The sequence below is a fragment of the Plectropomus leopardus genome, chromosome 14 (assembly GCF_008729295.1).
Source record: "Plectropomus leopardus isolate mb chromosome 14, YSFRI_Pleo_2.0, whole genome shotgun sequence".
NCBI lineage: Eukaryota > Metazoa > Chordata > Actinopteri > Perciformes > Serranidae > Plectropomus > Plectropomus leopardus.
Window position 1 is genome coordinate 5,946,637 of NC_056476.1, and position 18,947 is coordinate 5,965,583.

Here is an 18,947-nt window from a genome sequence, read left to right on the forward strand (position 1 = left end):
GTTTTTGCTACATTGTTTTATCTCTCGTTCTCCCCGCTAATGGCGGCTTAGCCGAGCTGTCAAAAATGGAAATTTAAAAGCTGACAATAATAGTTTGACTTTTTTGGGAAATAAGCTGATTCTCTATTTCTGGAGTTTGTATGTTGAAGTTACTGCCGGCAGCTGGTTAACAGCTAGCAGAGACTCTGGTAAGAGTTTGCTCCATAGACGTAGTTCATAACCACCTTTCACTGGTTTTAACAGACGAAATCACATCACCTTAATCCTGGCTTCCCACCATTGAGTCGCTGTTTAAAGCTCCACTGGGTCAGGCCCCAAGCTACATAACGTTGATACATACATAATGTTGAAATCTAAAGGAGATTGTGTTTTTGTCATCAGGGCTCCTCGGGTTTGGAACGACTACTACTCGCCTGACAGAATCAGTGACTTCTTTTGTATCTTTTAGACTTTTACGTGACATCTTCTCTTTTTAATTTGTCTTTCAATTTATCTTTTTCCTTTAATTTATCATTTCATTCTGTCTCGATCCTGATTATTATTATTATTATTATTATTCCTATTTATTTCTTAGTTTTTGCTTACTGCCTTTATTTTGCTGTTGTATTTACCTAACACGTTTCTGCCTCTAAGCGCTTCTTTAATTCTTGTCTGGCTTTTGTTCGACATTATTGTTTAGCTTTCATTGTTAATGTCTCTGGGATTTCTTGGCTCTGCCTTGCTTTGTTTGTCGAAGCACTTTGTAAAACCTGTTTTTAAGATGCCATATAAATAAAGCTATTATTGTTAATATCACTTAAAGCTAAAACTTGTTTTTTGTACTACTTAAAAAGAAAAAAAAAATGTATTTAGGAACCTTTGATGTGCTGGATTTTGCAGGCTAGCTGTCCCCCTTTTTTCAGTTTTGTGCTGAGCTAAGCTAACCAGCTGCTGACTGTAGCTTAATATTTAACAAGACTCCCTAAAAACTGCCTGCCTGCATGGCTATTTGTGCTAAAATGCTGTTTGTTGTTGCTGTGTATTGTTTAGTACTGATGTTCTGCTGTTTCTTGTTGCTTTGCATGGCCTGTGTTTTGTCTTGAGACTTCCTGTTTGCTATTGTTTTTGGTGTCTTTATGGTGTCCTGCTGTTGTTGTGTGAATTTGAAAATTAGCCAGCTGGCTAACAATGGCACACTTACAGGAATATTGATTTATCTGTGTTGCATTTATTAATAAAATAAATGACCTAAAATGTATGATAACGTATGTGCACTTTTTTAATCAGGTAAACATCTCTTGCAAAATCCCGTTCTCTTTTTTTTTTTTTTAAGCGTTGAAATAAAAAGATGCGTTTGAGTCACCTTCTTTAGGATCTGATGCATATCTGTGTGGTCCATATCAAACTGAAAACATGATGCCAGGCAGAAGAGTGTTAAATCTGCGTTATGTGAGGGGAAATTAGATTTAGGTCCTTTTTGTTGCAGCGTAAATATTCCTTAACCTTCCAAAAATCTTCTCTGGAAGTCTTCAAAGTCAATCTGCTGTCACCATCCATCCGCCATCATTTTTTTTTCTGCTCTTCCTAAACTGAGCTGTGGTTAGAAAACAGGCTGAGGTCTTTGGGTTACGTTCCTGAATCATCTGCCAACAGGTGGCGAGGTTGCTGCTCCTGTGGGGAGCGACAGCTGTTCCCCATCGCTCACTCGTTGCCTTCACCATCAGTTGGCGAAACAAGGGCAAAGCTCGGCGAGCCTCTGGAAAACTGATGGTACAAGCACCGGGAGACAGCTAAAACGGCAGGTATTAGCAGATTAGTGGCTCCAGTGTGTCATTAGCTGAGGTAATAATGAATTGCTTTGTGGGAGGTTCTGCTGCATAATGAGGCATATGATGGCATAAGCCCTCATTAAAGAGGCCTACACTGAATACAGTTTAATCAAGACCCTCGCACAATGTGTCATTTGATCCGCAAATTATGTTTAATCCACTGATCTTCAGATTATCACTTCCTGTCCTTTCCGAGATTGCAGCGGCTCATTCTCTGCATGTCTGTTTGAATGGTAGAAATTCTCCCCATACCTTTCCCAGGGGACACAGGGGAGCAGATGTGTCCCTACATGCTGGTAATGCTGTGGGAGGTTCCGCTGTACAATCAAGCAAATGGTCGTGTAATCCACCACACACACACACACACACACACACACACACACACACACACACACACACACACACACACACACACACACACACACACACACACACACACACACACACACACACACACACATCTATACAGCCCAAAGACGCTACAGTGCAGGTTTTTTAATCAGAGTCAGGACATGAAAACACAAAAAAGGAGGGAGCAGAGAGACAGTTTCTAAAAAGGCTACAGCCGCCATTGTCCTCCAGACCACCTGTCCTGTCCTCCAAACAAATGGCAGGAGGTCAAAATGATGCTGAATAAACTGATCAAGTGTCTGCTGTCGTCCTGCCTCAACATTTCTGCACTGTACATGTAAAAAAAAAAAAGCTGATACAGCTTACAAACAGTAGATTTCTCTGCTGTCTTAAAAATGTGAGTTAACTGAACTAAAATTGAATAATTAAAGAAGTTTTTCATTGATATAAAAAAGGCCCTCAGATGCACAAATATCAAAAAAATCTAATCAACAAAATCTGCAATTCTACAAAACTGGAAAGGCAAACGCTCTGCTTCTGAAACACTGGTAAAGTACTACACCGTGCGGCTTATGGCTTGCAGTTGTGCCTGGTGGAACTTTCTCTAACAGTTATGATAGTGGCAAAGATCCCAAATAATGGGGCTTTATTGATCTCATAACATGCTTAACGTCAGTGGATCATAACGTATCAGGTATGGCATTAATCTGCAGACGCTCTGATTCAAAATAAGACCAAATTTTTCTGTAGATGTTGATTTTTTTAGCCACAACAAAGGCCAAAATGTGTCCGACAACAGACGGCAAGGCTTTGTGCAGCTGAGCTGATTTCTGGAAAACTTGTGGCCCCCACCGGCCGGTTAAGAGGAGTGAGAAATGAGCCGTCAGTGAAGGTATAAAACAGTCAATAAAACCATGTTTTTCAAAAATTGTGAATCACCGAAACCACAAGATGAACAAAAAGTCATAAATGTGCAATCAAAATATTAGGCTGATTGGTCCAGTAGTTTGCCTGATTAACTGCAGGCAGTAACAGACACACACAAACACACAAACACACAAACACACAAACACACACACACACACACACACGCCAAACCAAATATATGAGTCCCTCCAGACTTCTATTTGGCAGAGATTAATAGAAATTGTAAATTGAATTGACTTGAAATCTCTGAAAGTTTGTTAAATCAAGAGATTTCTTAATTCTCCGAAATTCGTATATGACGGAGTATAAATACTTCACATACAGTACACACACCGCCTTCCTGGAATACAGTGAGATCGCCAAAACCATCAGCAGCTTCACTCTGACCTACTGGCACATCCACTGGGAGATCCCCAGTGCCATCTGTAATGGCTGGTGTTGCTGGCGATAAGGAAATGGAGTCTTTATCTCAGCCCAATTAGGCAGCTAATTGATTCAATACCAGTCATTTAGAGTTCCTCCGGGTCCGGGATTGAGCACTTCAGCCCTTTGAACAGACGTGAGATCCCCTGAGGGGAGAGGGTGTGTTCGACCCCACAGAGCCTGGAGATTATAATCTGGACAGACAGAAAAATTACATCAGGGATAAATCTGATTAGAAATGTTAAATTCACTGATAGTCACAGAGGTTTGTTGCCTGATCACGTTAATTAATGAACAAACCTCTAGGGATTGGTAATATGAAATATGATGATAATATTTTGCTGTGCAAAAAGACGTAGCCCTAACTTTCCCATTGGTAATTTATGATTATTTTCTAAATCAGTCAATGAATTATTAAAATCATTTAAAATGACTCAACAGAGCTCAAAAACATAAAATAAATGTGTGTATCGTGTGTATTGCACTGTTTTATATATTGTTTTTTTTTTTTGGATTGGTATGTTTTGTTATATTCAAAACCCAATAAAATGCTTTATTATTATTATAAACTGCTCTTGTTTTAATTACATGCCACTATTGTTTTATTCTCCGGCTAAGTATATTTATAGTAAGTTTTATTGAATTTTTATTTTATTAATTGTACAATTTATAGGTTTTAAGGGCTGACAGAGAGCCAGGGCAATACATTACATCGCACTGCATGTACAATGTATGTTTTTTAATGTATATGACAAATAAATTTTTTCGATGAACTCGAGATGAAGCCAATAAGAGCTCAACAATTTTATGACAAACTGCAAAATGATTTTAAATTTACAAACATTATACATGTAACTTAATTCAAACTACATAAAAAATGACTTGTATCTTGCAATTCCGATGTTCGATGTTCCTTAATTTTGATGAAATTTATGGTTCCCCTATACATGTTCTGTAATTTTTTGGGCAATTTCCTTGGAAGCTCAAAATAAACTTGTAATTTTCTTTTATTTATGTAGAAATTAAAGATAAAGCTCTGAGACAGTAAACTTATTCACAAAACTAACTCATTACTTCAAAGCAGTTTATCGCACATTTTTAGACGAGGTATTGAAGCTTTATTTGCAATCTTCGGAGTCGTGCTATTTACAGTGTTTGATGTGGCCTCTCATTTCCCACGGTGCTAATCCGACACCACCTCTAGCTCTGCATTTCACTGTTCGGAGGAAGCAAATAACACTTTCCCTTGACACGGAGACAACGCTGAAAGGAAGAGATTCATTCGAGGTCAAATTCGGGTTGACTGCTAACAAAGGGATGAGCTTGACTTTTAAAGCAACACAAAGGGCAGGTTCATGAAACTCACCGAGTCATAGAGATTTATGCAGCCCGTGACCCCTGAAAAAGGGAATGTAATGAGCTCTAAGTTCACGCGTGGTGCGCTCCTGGATCACGATGGAGAAGGCAGACATTATTCAGATGATGAGTTGGAGGAGGTGGACGCTCGAATGAAACCTCGAGTGGTTACTTCAGGTTTTATGGGGTTGTGATTGCAAAGCAAACCTCAGGGGGGATGCTTCTTTAAAATGTAATCAATATTTAATGCTGCAATATTGTGGTGGTACATGTAAAACCCTCCTCCTCCCACACTCGTACTCATTGCTCATGCAACATAACATAAACAAGAAGAGAGGCTTCATGAAAATCACATCTGGATGCAGCTGTGCTATTAGAAATTCAGAGCAATTTCATCTCAGCAGCAGCAGCAGCAGGATGTCAGAGTCAGTGATGGATCCTCAAATGCAGCCGTTCCAAAACGTTTCGACTTGTTGCATATGATTAAGAGCTGTTAGAAATAATTATTCTGTTTGATTAATTTTTAAGAGGCCAAAATAGCTGCAAACACCACAACTTCTACTCCCACTGCACCAGAAATATTACTACTGCTGTACTACTACTTGGCTTGATTTCACTCAAAAACATTGGAAGAAGGCAAAGTGCAATGAAAGAAGAAATTACCCCCAAATTAGAGAAATTAGTTCAAATATTTTACCAGAAAAAAAGGGAATTTTTTTTTTTTTAATTTTGAGGTTTGCAGCTGTTTCTCTGATTGATGGCAAATCTAATTTCTTGCAAAAAAAAAAATTTGTTCCACACTTTTGGTCCCACAGGAGGATTTTGCATTCTCTCAATACCTATTTTCTTTTCTACCTGAACATGTTCTGTAATGTAAAGAAGGCATCATTTACATCATTTCACTTCCTGAGAGCGTGTTTTGTCTAAAGTGATCTTTGCAAACTTCATCTATCCAGGAGTTCAGAGTTGCTTTGGCTCAGCGTCTGTCCACATAAGACTCACAGCTCATTTGCAGGTAATGAGTGTATATGTGTGTGTGTTAGAGATGGAGAGGACTGCAAGAAGGACCCGGCCAAGCTCAAACAACCGCATGTGAAGTGCCCTTAGATGCCACTCTGAGCGAGGAGGCTGACGGGTGGCACATTTCCCCACGCTAGGCATGATTTGAATGGAAAGTGGCAGGGTGGGAGATGGATTACCGCGGGGGGAGAGGGGCATTAATCCTTCAGCCACGCACGCACGCATGCACAAACACACTGACACATGCAGACACAGGCACATGATAATATAATACTTCCAGAATACTTTCTTTACTGTTCTCATTCAGGTTTATGCACAGACACACGAGCCGCACGAGCCCACACGACACAGCACACCAGCGTACATGAATGATGACGCTGCCAACGACTGCTTTGTAGCACACTTTTTGCCGTGTCATTTGAAGGTCCCACACTTCCTACCCGACACTCTCCGCACCCCCTACCCGTCCTTTCCTCTCATCTACTGATTCTTTCAGACACTTCAGAGCAGCTCACTCTGTCTTCGCTCTCCTCGTTTTCTCATTCTGTCCATTTTTAACATGTTTTCGGCACAAGTGTGCAGACCTCAAACCTTGACATGACAATTTTCAGCCTCAGGAGGAAGACTCATCACTTATTTACTGCATCTTATTTGACTTAATATCTCTTACTCACAACAAACTTGAAAAATAAGTAACTGGTGATTTAGCACAAGTCCAACATCAAGCGGAAATACCAAAGAGTCAAAGTTCAGCTTCTTAATCTCAAATGTGAGAATTCACTGTAGTTCTTGGTCTACTGTTACACTATTTAAGATTTTTAGTGTGAATCCTTTTATGTATTCGACTGTTGCTGAGACCATATAAGCAATATAAAGATTTGGCCTTGAAATTTAGGAGCTTGTGAATGATCATTCCTAACATTTTTCTGACATTTTATCTGATGTTCATGACTAAATGTTCAAAGGAACAGTGTGCAAAATTTAGGGGAAGTTAGTAGAATCTAGCAGTGAGATTTGCAGATTTTAATCGGCTAAAACTTCTCCCAGTTAGAATTCCCTGTTTTGGGAGCAAATTATCCACAGAGGTCAACTCCTCTCCAAAACAAAAGTGCCAGGTGATTAAAACTGTTAAAAACACAGAATAAAGCAAATTCATGTTACAAATTACTGTTTTTCCAATGCCGTTTGGCATGTCACAGATGGGCTGCTAGCCCACCTTTTTTCTCTGATAACCTAATGTGCATTCATGTCATTTCTGAACCAAATATTCAGGAGGCTTTTACCACAGAGCTCTCACAAAAAATTCAAGTTACAAATTAGTGTTTCTCCAATGCAGTTTGGAGACCAGAGGCCGTTATAGCCCAGCACCTGCTGATGTGTGCTCACTTTTTTTTTTCTAAAAATTTAGGATCCTGACATTCAAGAGGCTTTTATTAGAAGTTGAATTATCCAGAGAGGTCTTTTCTTTCCCAAAACAAATGGACCAGGTGATTTAAACCGGTAAAAAAAATGATTAAAGCTGTTACATGTTAAAAAAATTGTTTTTGTGACACTGCTTGTTGCGGAGGGGCTGCTAACTTTGGCTATCGATCGGAAAATCGTCTATCTGTCAGAAAAATTCAAAATTAGCACCCCTAATTAATCAACTGAGTAAGTAATGCAGCTATTATGACACTTCAACACTGTAGACCATACAGCTCATGCAGCTGTAGAATAACTTGGTGTCCATTGATTTCTGAGCGGGGCAGTTTTGCTTTTGCCCGACAGAAAGGTCGGAGGTCACGGACAAATACAGAGCAGCGACCCTGCAGGGTGCACAGCCTTGGATAGATATTTGCTGACAGGTGGACATGAACTCTGACTCTCTGGTTTAAAGATCATCCTCTGTTGTGCCACCCTACATTAAATGAAAGGATATATGCTGTCTTATGGTATAACAAACCAATATTTATGAGGTTTTGACCGTTTTGCCCCTGTGCTTTCTGTGTCAGGACGTAAACTGAGTTTGGAATTAAGCAAAAGTGTAACCACACTTTTTTGTGTTATGTTCAAGTTTAACACCTTTAATCACAAATCACCTAATTGTATGAAACATTTGTAAACATTAAAACACGTTTATTTATAGCTGAGACCTTAACCTTTCATGCACTGCTCGTTAGAGTATTCTAACATAAATTATGCCAAAGAAATACGGCAAAGAGTGAAAAGTGGGCCAACTGTAGAAATAAAATAAGAATAGAACAGACTTTGCCATTTAAATTAACATAGCAAGAAAGTCGGAGTGGCAGCTAATTTTATGTGTACAGCTGCCACTGCAATCGTTGTAGCGCGCTAACTTTGGTATAAACATACCAACTAATGGCAAGTTGTAAACTCACAGAGGTGAAGTTTTGAAGCAACAACTAAACAAGCAGTGGAGCACTATGAAGCACTGAGAGGCGTCTTTTGTGCACCATCTCTCCTGCTGCAAGAGAGGAATTGAGGATTGCAGCGTTACCTGCTGAGAAGAGTTATTCATTGGACTACTTTTGCATCAGCCCTCTTGGTTTTAGCTGAGTGATGTGCTGGAAGAGAGACTTTATAGTATGTATCTAATGTTAATAAATAAACAACATGAACTCTATACATCTCTATTTTCCTTATTCAGAAGAAAAATCTACGCTACGCTACATAGTGACTCCAGATAAACATTTTGTATATCTTCAGGTCATCTTAGTTTAGCTGTATGATGCCAAGAGAAACGGAAATATTGTCATCTGCCCAAATAAACCAAATATATATATATTACAAAGATTTCACACCTTAAACAAAACCCCCCCAAACAATCTGGTATGGACGTCAACATGTCAAAGCCTCATTCCTACTGCACAAAAACCCACAACACCTGGGTGAACGCTGTAATTTCAGCTCCTTAACACTTAAGATGCAATTACAGCTGCCATTAATCACCGTCCATCTCCTGCTAAATTAGTCTGCACCGGGTTTGAAAGAGAGACTGAATGAGTGAGAGATATATTAAGAGAGGAAACCACTGACAAGTTTTCAAAGATGTCTGTTCCTGCTGCTGTCTGGTGTTCACCTGTTCTCCGTCCTGTCTGTGACATCACACAGACGCATCAACAAAACACCCCCCCCCACACACACACAAGCTGACAGAAAGGCAGACTTGTGTGCTCCAGCGGTGAGTTCACTGGGAATGGGAATGCAGTTGATTGCCTATATTTAGCGGGTTTACCCGTGTTTGAAAAACCTTCATGCATTCACCAATTTTGGTAAGAAAGGGGCACAATATAAAGTCCTGTAATGTTTATAGAGACTTGGAAATGACTCTGATTCTGACTCTGCATATTAGTGTTGCAGCAGCAGCAGTAGTGTTGGTGTTAGTGGTAGTGGAGTGGCTCGCCCGGCCACCTTACCAGAGGTGCTAATGGTATTGACCACTTCAGTATAAGTTAGAGAAGGGCATAGCCGGAGCCGGCAGTAAACAACTCCAGACTGACAGGTCAGGGTGACTGCTGGCTTGATTGCTTTCATTACTCACACACACTGTCTAAAGTCAGACCTGCCAGCTTTAGGACTCCCTCACATCTGCCAGCTTCTCCTATCAGCGTCCCACTGTACGAACAAATCTGGAACTGCTCGTAAAACACGAAAACATCAGAGAGTTAAAATGAGATCTGAGGATTATTTCTGTGTTCCTATTTTGATCATCTATAATGGAGATATAATACGCAAAAAACAAGAGGTTTTTTTTTAGTTGCAAAGTATTGTGGATAGAAAGGCTGCATGTGAAAATGGAGCAAGGCTGTTGAATATGAAAAAAAGCCAAACAAAACAAAGACTCTCATAGAATATTCATCAATTCTGCTGCTCCACTCCGGCTTTAATAAGGAGAAAAACAAACCCAATCAGCCCCACATCAGCGGTTATGAACAACAATATAATCGCCACATTATATATGAAAAGTGAGAAATTATCATAGCGTTCACATCACTGCAATCCAGCAGCATCTACTGTGGCAACGGGAAGATATGTGTAACCTCTCCGTTAAACACCGGCTGGAGTTTTCTCTAATTTCAAATCAAAGCAATTTCATCAGCACGAGCACATTCATAAAAGATGATCCTGCATGGGAAATAATACAGAAAAGCTTTTTCATTACGTCCTCATCATATATAGATCAAACATTTATTACCCTTGATCAAACATTCATTACCTCCTGCATTAAAAAAAAGTAAGTCGACATATCTCGTATTACTCATTGTCAACACGGTCTGCACTTTCATTAGCGGCATAGTTCTGCATCTTAGCATCAAAATGAGAAACATTTTAATCAGTTTTTGCCTTAATAATACACAAATATATCAACGTGGAAACAAAGGTGTAAAGGAGTATCATATATTTGTTTTTGTCTACATCAGTGGTGGAAGAAATATTCAGTTCTTTTACTTAAACAGAAGTACGAATACCACTCCGTGGAAATACTGTGCTACAAGCAAAAGTCTTGCAATAAAAATGTTACTTAAGTAAAAGTAAGTACATATAATCAGGAAAATGTACTTAAAGTATTAAAAGTAAAAGTACCCTATGCAGAGGGAAAAACCCTAGAAATTATCCTTTTTTTAAAATTAAAAAACATCCCCAAACCTCAATTTTTAAAAATAGAAAAAATACCAAAATGAAACATCCCAAAACTCAAAATTATGAACATAGAAATACTCAAAATTATAGAAACAAAATCCAAAAAACTGAAAATTCTTAGAGAAGAAAAGAAAAGCACTGAAAAAACTCAAAATTATATAAAAATGAAAAAAAAAAACACTGAAAAAAACCCCAATTATTTTAGAAAAAAAAAGAAAAACATCCCCCCTAAAACTCAAACTATAAAAAAAGAGAAAGAAAAAACAACTTAAATGTATATCAAAAACAGTTGCCAATAAATTTTCTGAAAGAAGATAAGATAAGAAAAGATAATTATTAATCAAGTACTCATTTCAGCTGTACTCAACAAAACACGAGTTTGTAGTGAAGTAAAACATATAATATTTCCCTCTGTAATGTAGTGGAGTAAAAGTATAAAGCGGCATGAAAAGAAAATACTCCAATAAAGTACAATTACCTCAAATTTGTACTTAAGTACAGTTCTTGATTAAATGTACTTAGTCAGATTCCACAACTGGTCTACATGCAGAAATCACAGGAGGCTCTGAGCTCCTGGAGACAGAAAAAAACACACACAAGGTTTCACTTTCGCTCCGCTGTCAGAGTACGACCCAAACAAAGCAGCTGTTTTGATCTCTTCAGACTACACCTGGCCATTGGCATGTGTCATCCTTAGCTCCGGCTGTCCTTACCTATCTCCATCTTTCCCTCCGTCTGAGCAGATATCTCTCTCTTCCTCCACTTCCTCTACACCTCTTCTGTCTGTAACAATCCCGACTCGTGTTCGGTGCACTGAACTCAACAACCCTGCTGCAGAAACCTCGCCGGCTGCCAGGAATGAAGACTGGCATTTTTGTTTGTACTGCATGGTTCTTTTCTGTTTGCACCTGCAGACTTTTGATAGGACAGAAAAATATTTCAGGAGCATGTTGGGGTTACCGGGAAGAGACTGGAGGCCTAATCAACCAGTAACCACTGAATATATGTTCTCCTCTTTTAAGAATGTATAATACATTTAAAGCAGTCTGTATAATTTTTGTTTACCCTGTAGCCACAATTAGCAGTTATATGTCGTAATTTGGCACCTTGTGTTTAGCTGTCCCTCTGAAATGTTTATCTGTTTCATACTAAGAAACAAGTAGAACAAGTAGAGAGAGCCAAAAAGTCTCCAAAATAACTCAGTAATGTCAGTTACATAAGAAAGGCTGTCACATCAAAACCCCTGAGTGTAAAGAATTGAGAAATTGTGTGTTTTTAATATTTATGAATTCAAATATTCATTTTTGAAAGAAAAATTATGTTTTTTCTTTTACAAAGTTTTACTTTAAACCCCCAAATGACCATTTATACATTTATAACTCGACCCATGAAGAAAATTTTGTTGTATGCCTCCAAGGTGATTGAAGAATCTAAACATGGAAAAAATTCTTGATGAATTGAAGTCATAGGTGACCCCGTTTGGAAACAGAAAACTATATTAAAACATCAGTTTACAAACTTTCCCACAACTTGTGCAGCACAATCCAAGTTTCATTTATCTAGTGGTATGCTCAGTACTTTAGTATATGGATATTTTGAAAAGGTTTTGCCCTCTATGACTAAAATTTTCCATTTTCCATTTTTTGGTTTCTTTGTTCAGTGTGGAGGTATGTTAGAAAAACAAAAGTTTACATAAAACTTTAATGCAACTTTTGACAGGCACTATCACAAGTGATAATTAGCAAATAATGATTATTACTAAAATGCAGATTAACAGTTATAAAAGTAAAGACTTATGAAGTCAGAAAATAGACTTAGGGGTGTCAGGTGCACAGCAATTTGACTATGAAATTTGCAAACATAAGCTAACATTAGCCACCATAACCTCTAAATGTGCATTTTATTAATTTTAAGAGTAAGAAACTCTTATTTCATGTTTCGCAAAATTATATAGCCTCACTTTAAGTTAAGGAGAGTGTTAAAGTTAATATTGATCAAAGACTTGGTGTTATAGTTAGGATCAGATCTGAGTTTAGCTCAAGGTTAGCACTGAAGCAAAAGTTTGACATTTTGGGAAATATACTTTTTTGCTGTCTGGCAGAAGTGAGATGAGAAGATTGAGGCCGCTCTCATGTCTGATGTTAAAATATTGAGCTCCAGCCAGTTGTCATTAGCTCAGCTTAGCAATAAAAAGTGTAAACTATATTATAATATGTGAGAATGTTTGCTTTAAATGTGACATTATAGGCATCTATTTTGGCTTCCGTTCACAGAAATAAACAACAAATGCAAGAGCGGAAGGAGTTGAACTTCCGAGTTTACTGATATTACAAACAGCCAAAACAGAGATGTGTGACAGACAGCTTGTGTGTGTGTGTGTGGGTAAAACCTGCATCGACACAGAAACGGAATAAAAAGAAAACAAGAGGCATCATAGAGCAGCGGAGGAGTGTTTGGAGTGATGCAGCCGTCACTCATAAAGACCTGCATAGTAACTGCTCTTCATCATGACTACACAGGGAGCAGACTGGTTGCCAGACACAATAACGTAAACATAATGATCTGTTTGGTGTTTGGAGGCAACAGCCAAGTGTTAGATTCTGCACCCTCCGCACCGGCTTGTGAGCCTCTCCCGTCCCCTGGCCTTGAGCGCGGTTAGATAACACCGCATTAGATAACGGTGCACGGATCTTAAGAAAATGCCTGTTGGCTTGTTTCAGCAGACATTAACAACGACAAGCTGGAAACAAGAAAACAAACAAAACTTATGATGAAAACTTGCTCTGATTTGAATTCTTCCACTTTTGTTTCTGTATTCACCTTGCTGTGAAACAAAAGGAGCCTAAAGACAAGCTTGTTGTGAAGAGGAATAAAATCTTTCAGTGAGCAACACAGCCCCTGCCAAACAATACCTGACCTCAATACGAGCTGCAAACAACATAGCATCGGAAAAAGAGCTTGTTTATGTCCACAAAGTTTCATGCAAACTATTAAATTCAAACAGTCCTGTGAGTTATACAGCCCTATAGCGAGAAATAAATCAATAATCTCATTTCACCGACAGCAATTTGCTTGCATTTTTCACCCAAGCAGGCACATACTTAAAAATAGCAACTAGACTCTGCATTTAGATAAAACATGCTGCTACATTATAATGGCTACTTGATCTGTGGAGATGGTAAATGATAGCAGCTCCTAGACCCCCTGTTCTCTTTTTATGCAGATGACGACGTCTGAAGGGGGTCTATTATTATGAAGGGGAGTGTTTGTGGTTTGAGTTTTAAGTGTAATATGGGAGCATGAGAGAGAGTCCTTGTGTGCAAAGTAGTGTAAAAGTAGAGGGAGGTGGAGTTAAAGTTCAGATTAGAGTTGGATCTATGTCTGTTTTTTCCAGTACAATCAGGTAAACATGCAGAAACCAGTTTGATTTAAGCAAATCAGATGAACCAGAAAAAAATTAATTAAAAAGTAAACTACATCAGCAATGTGTACCGACAGAGTCAAGGCGCTAAATCTAACTTGTATTGCATTAGTAATAAACAATATGATAACATGATCTGGGTTAACTTCTACAGAAGAGTAGAAATAGAAAGCATACTGACTGGAAACATCACAAACTGGTACACACCTACAGAGCATTAGTGACATTGGTGAAGTGAGATGTCTGCACAGTAATGTCTGTCATGACGTAACAGAAGTGCATATTTAATGAATTTAATGTTGACAAAAACTCTGATGTTATGTGATGTGACTTGACATCGGGCAACATGAAAAGTGGCAGGGGCCAATGGGCGCACTTTGTGCTTGTATACTAGAATTCATTAAAGAATTCATTAGTTTTTTATGGTGACAAGACAAGGTATGGCAGTTGGTTTCTTAAGAAAACTAAAACTGCAACCAATATGGCAACATTATGAATCTGAAACTGACGAAAGAGCGATATGGGGCGCCATTTTGAGCTCAACTTTGGTTGAACACCCTGTTGCTATTTTTTTCTGTTTTGTTGTCCACTTAAAAAGCACAATGCTGGATGAGGAATGGCTGATTCATGAAGTTAAAATGAGGAATTATCTATATCATGTTTGCTTATTTCACTACAAAAACCTGAATAACGTGTCTTTGGCTGGAGGGATTGCCAAACATTTCTGGTAAATGACCATCACCTGCTTGCTGCTGGCTATGTTGGCTATGGCTCTGTTTAAAAAATAACATTACAAATGCATGAAGCAAGCAAGTAGACTGCTCACACATATTTTAAATGGTTATATCTCCAGTCTGATCTTAAGCGCACAGCGGCTCATCTTCTGTTGGGACACAGAATCATTATGATTCACTTCGGCGCAGGTGCCAAGTCAAATGCAACAGCTAGCGGTAAGAGTCACTCTATGAGTGTTTGGGTTAATATCAAACCCGCTTGTAAATTTTTACACCAGCCCAACCCAAGTTCAGGTAAAAGACGTGGAAAAAGAAGAGACAAATAAGTCTAGGGAGGGACGGGGACTACTGACAGTGAGAGAACAGACACTGACAATGTGCGAGAGCGAGAGACAGAGATAAGAGAGGAAGAAATAGGTTCAGTACTGCACCTTTCTGCAGACTCATGTCTACCATGCGAGGCTCGGCCAGCTCCAGGAAGAAGTTCTTGTTTTTCTCATACTCCTCATCGTCAATTATTTTCACGTGAATAAGTTTGCTGCAAGAGGGGAGAGGGAAAATAGGAAGGGGTGTGAAAGGAAAAAGAGGACAGAGAGGGGGGAAGAGAAGAAGAGAAAAAGGTTAATTTGCGATGGAGGACAGGAAGTGCACTGTAAGTGGGATTAATAATCAGCATGGAAGATAGGTTAGGAGGTGAAAGGTCAGCTTTCTCTGTCTGTCACCGGCTGGACTGGACAAGCTTGTGGGTTCCAGCGAGCTCATTGGCTGCCACGGATGTCATGACAACAACATTTATCACGGCGTCTGATACAAGTGGAACAGGAGAGGCACTCCACAGAGGAGAGGATAAAAGAACACAATGAACTGAAAACAGCAGCATGTAATCAATCAGGTTGTAAAATGTGTAAACGGACATTTCACAAGGGCAAAAAGGTGAGTGAACGCTAAATGAAAGAAACTGTCGCTATCTCAATCGATTTTTATGGCTCGATGTTTCAGTCAGAACACTTTCTATGAGACGGCTGGCTGGACACTGCGAGGACTCCCCTCCCCTCTTCCTCTCCTCCTCTCGAGGCCCAGACAAGGCAGATAAGAGAGAAGCAGCTTATTGCTGAGTTTATTGCTCCGGTTTGAGGAGAACCACCCTTTAATGAAGTCAAATGTCTGGAGGGGTGAGGCTCTTTCTCTGAGAAAAGAGCTGCGTGTGACATCATCTCACAGAAAACAGCTCAATATGGCACTTCAGCCCCGGCGGCGTTCTCGCCACTGATCGCCCTAATTGATCTTTTTAAAGAGTTATTGACGAGAGCAGGCAGTTAAGTGGTCAGTAGGTACCCAGATGTCTCTGTGCCTCGCCAAATCACAGTGGGAACTCCTCGAGGAATATCTTTGTTGAATTCAATTCATACAAACAGTGGTGTTATTAGGCCTGGGTGTCAATTAATATATATGTATATATTAATTGACACCCAGGCCTAATAACACCACTGTTTGTATGAATATATATAATATATATATATATATATATATATATTTAGAGAGAGAGAGAGAGAGAGAGAGAGAGAGAGAGAAAGAGAGTTTAAAAAATAAGAGTAAGGGGGAGGTTATTTTTTTTTGTTTTTTTAACCCTCACCAGAGCTACAGATATTTTTCTTTGAGCCTCCCTGAGTAATGACAATAATTTCTGTTTTTGTTTTCTGTTTCTGTCTGGCTATAATAAATGGTGATTTTTATTTTGGCCCTTGGGTGTGGAGTGCATGTTTTCTTTAAAAATTGCCCAAATTTTAAAAGAAAATAAAAAATCTCCAAAACTTTTAAGCAAAAAAAAATCACCAAAAGTTTCTTACAAAGAAAACACTCAATTGTTTAACAAAATATTTTAGAGAGAAAAAAAAATCACTTAAAAGGTTCAAAGATATTTCTTTTAAAATCAACTAAAATAAATGAAAAAATCACAACAAAAATTAAGAAAATAAATCATCAAAAATTGAAGAAATCGTAATTATAAAAAACATTAAAGAAAATAATCTGGAAAAACAACAACAACAACAAAACCTGCCTTCCAAACCCACAGCAGTGAAGTAAATACAAAATAAGTTTAATTTGTATGCCCCCCCAATGTCCTTGAATCTAAGAAATGCCCCCGCATGCAAACAACAAGTCCGGGTACTCGCTGCATCCGCTCTCTTAGGCCTCAGAAAGCATTCCCCGCAAGCAGCAGACAAGTCAACAATAGTCGACAGCAGTGCAGCTATCCCTGAAATAGGGATGACATATTTTATTATGCGTCTGACATCTCATGGGAAGACGCTGTTCATCCCAGCAAAAATGTATTTTTTTCACGTTTATTTAGGGAAAGTATTTGGAAAGCGGGGGGCTCAGCTAATAAGATAAGTGGTACTGCTGCATTCATTATGGATAGCTGCTCATGTATCATGTATCATGTATCGAGTCAAAAAGCAGCTCATTCTCTGACATGCCGCTGATGTACTTCCAGCACCGTGACATACAGCGTGGCGTGTGTCACTCAAAGCTCTGACACACTCAAAGCACAAACTCTGCCTGTCATGCACCCACTCAAACTCAAATATTCAAACACAGTCTCACTGCACACACCACGTATATAAAACTATTAATCCAAGCATCTCCAGAGGAATTAAAATGCATTTCTATTGCTGCTGTAATGCACGGCTAAATCCCTGGCCGGTGTGTTCCTGGATGTGAATCCTGCTCGCCGAGGGGGGAGTCTACTATCTAAGATCCTGTTAGCACACCACAGACAGCAGAACAATCCATCTCTCTTTCTCTCTCTTCATATCCCACCGGCAGGGCTTTCCTCAGATTGTGAGGCGAGATGTCTGCAGTGCCGCCGCCTGGAACAGCGCCTCGCTTTTACCAGAAATGAGAATAGGAAGCACTGGAGTCTAATGGACAGGACAGATCTGGCAAACATACAGGAACAGCTCTGTTGCCTGACATGCATGTACAGCAGGCACGGAGAAACCACATATGTAGCTTCCACATGCAAAAAGCAGCCATGCACTTAACGACATGGCCGATTAACCTGCTGGCGGGCCCTGAGGGGAAACTGAGCAGCTGGGCCTTTATTAACCCGCCTGTTCCTGCTCTTTTCTGTGCAGTATGTACAGCTTTCTGCCTGCAGATTTGCTGTGTGGTAAGTTGATAAAACATGGTAATTTCAGAATCAGCAACACAGCTGATGGAGGTCTTAAAACTACATTTTGTCGCAACCCCTCCCAAAAATCTGGAATTATACATTTTTTTTGGCCACTATGGGGCAGCATAACAGACCGCAAATACAATACTGACATCTTATCACCTTCAATTAATATGGCAAACACAACGACTGAATATAAAGATGGATGACGGGCCCCTGCTAACCCCGGCTATGTTTAAGAAAAAGCTAAAATATCCCAGATACAGGCGCTGCCATTTTGCGCTGGTGATGTCATTGAGAGTCAAATTCTGCACAATAGCGATATCAGCGGTGGGGGAGTTCCTGCAAAAAACACCTGTCCAACGAATCACAAGCAGCTCCATTGAATGTGAGCGTATCAATTAGCTGTCACAGCTGTCAATCATGGTGGAAAATACCCTTTTAATATAATTTTATAACTAATTAAAACCAAACATCAAAAAAACAAACATCAGGGTGATGAGAATTACCTTCAGCGACAGAAACCATCTTTCTTATGCGAGTTAAAACATTAAAGGTATGAGCCATAAAAACCAAAACATTGAGCCGAAAGACACTAAAAAGCTGCATAAAGCTCAGTCTGTTGATAGTTCTCTTCAGGTTTGTCATTATGACGGATGCCCTCCACAACATCCATTGTAAATTAATTCATTGTTAATGTAAAAATATTGATGGAAACAGCTTTAACACAAGGCTTCAAGACTGAGTAAAAATGCAGAAACCAACCCTACCTACAGCCCTATTCATGTCAACTGATATTGTGCTTTAGTGACAAATTAATTTTCAATTAAATTAGCAGAAACCAGTTGGCACGCAGAGCTTTTTGAGCCTGCAGCTCTGGGATGCTTGGGCCTGGTTGATAATCAGCATCACACTAACTTAATATAGCAACAATATCTTTGAGCAAATCAACACTTTTGACACCATTAAAGTCCAATTAGATCCAGAGTTTGCAACCCTGATTTGATATGGGACTTATGGAAGTCAATAAAAACAATCACGTGATCATAAACAGGCATGTTAGGATTAAGGAAACAGTTGGGCAGCTG

The 18,947-nt window shown here is 39.2% G+C and overlaps 1 protein-coding gene across 3 annotated transcripts in view; it reads right to left on the bottom strand.

Moving 5' to 3' along the window:
- Positions 1-18,947, bottom strand: part of slc8a3 (solute carrier family 8 member 3) — a 161,107-nt gene that overhangs the window by 30,193 nt on the left and 111,967 nt on the right. For all 3 annotated transcript variants that reach the window (XM_042500096.1, XM_042500097.1, XM_042500095.1), the window contains exon 3: positions 15,113-15,219. In XM_042500096.1, coding sequence (XP_042356030.1) covers positions 15,113-15,219 — 107 coding nt within the window. The remainder of the gene's footprint in view (positions 1-15,112; positions 15,220-18,947) is intronic.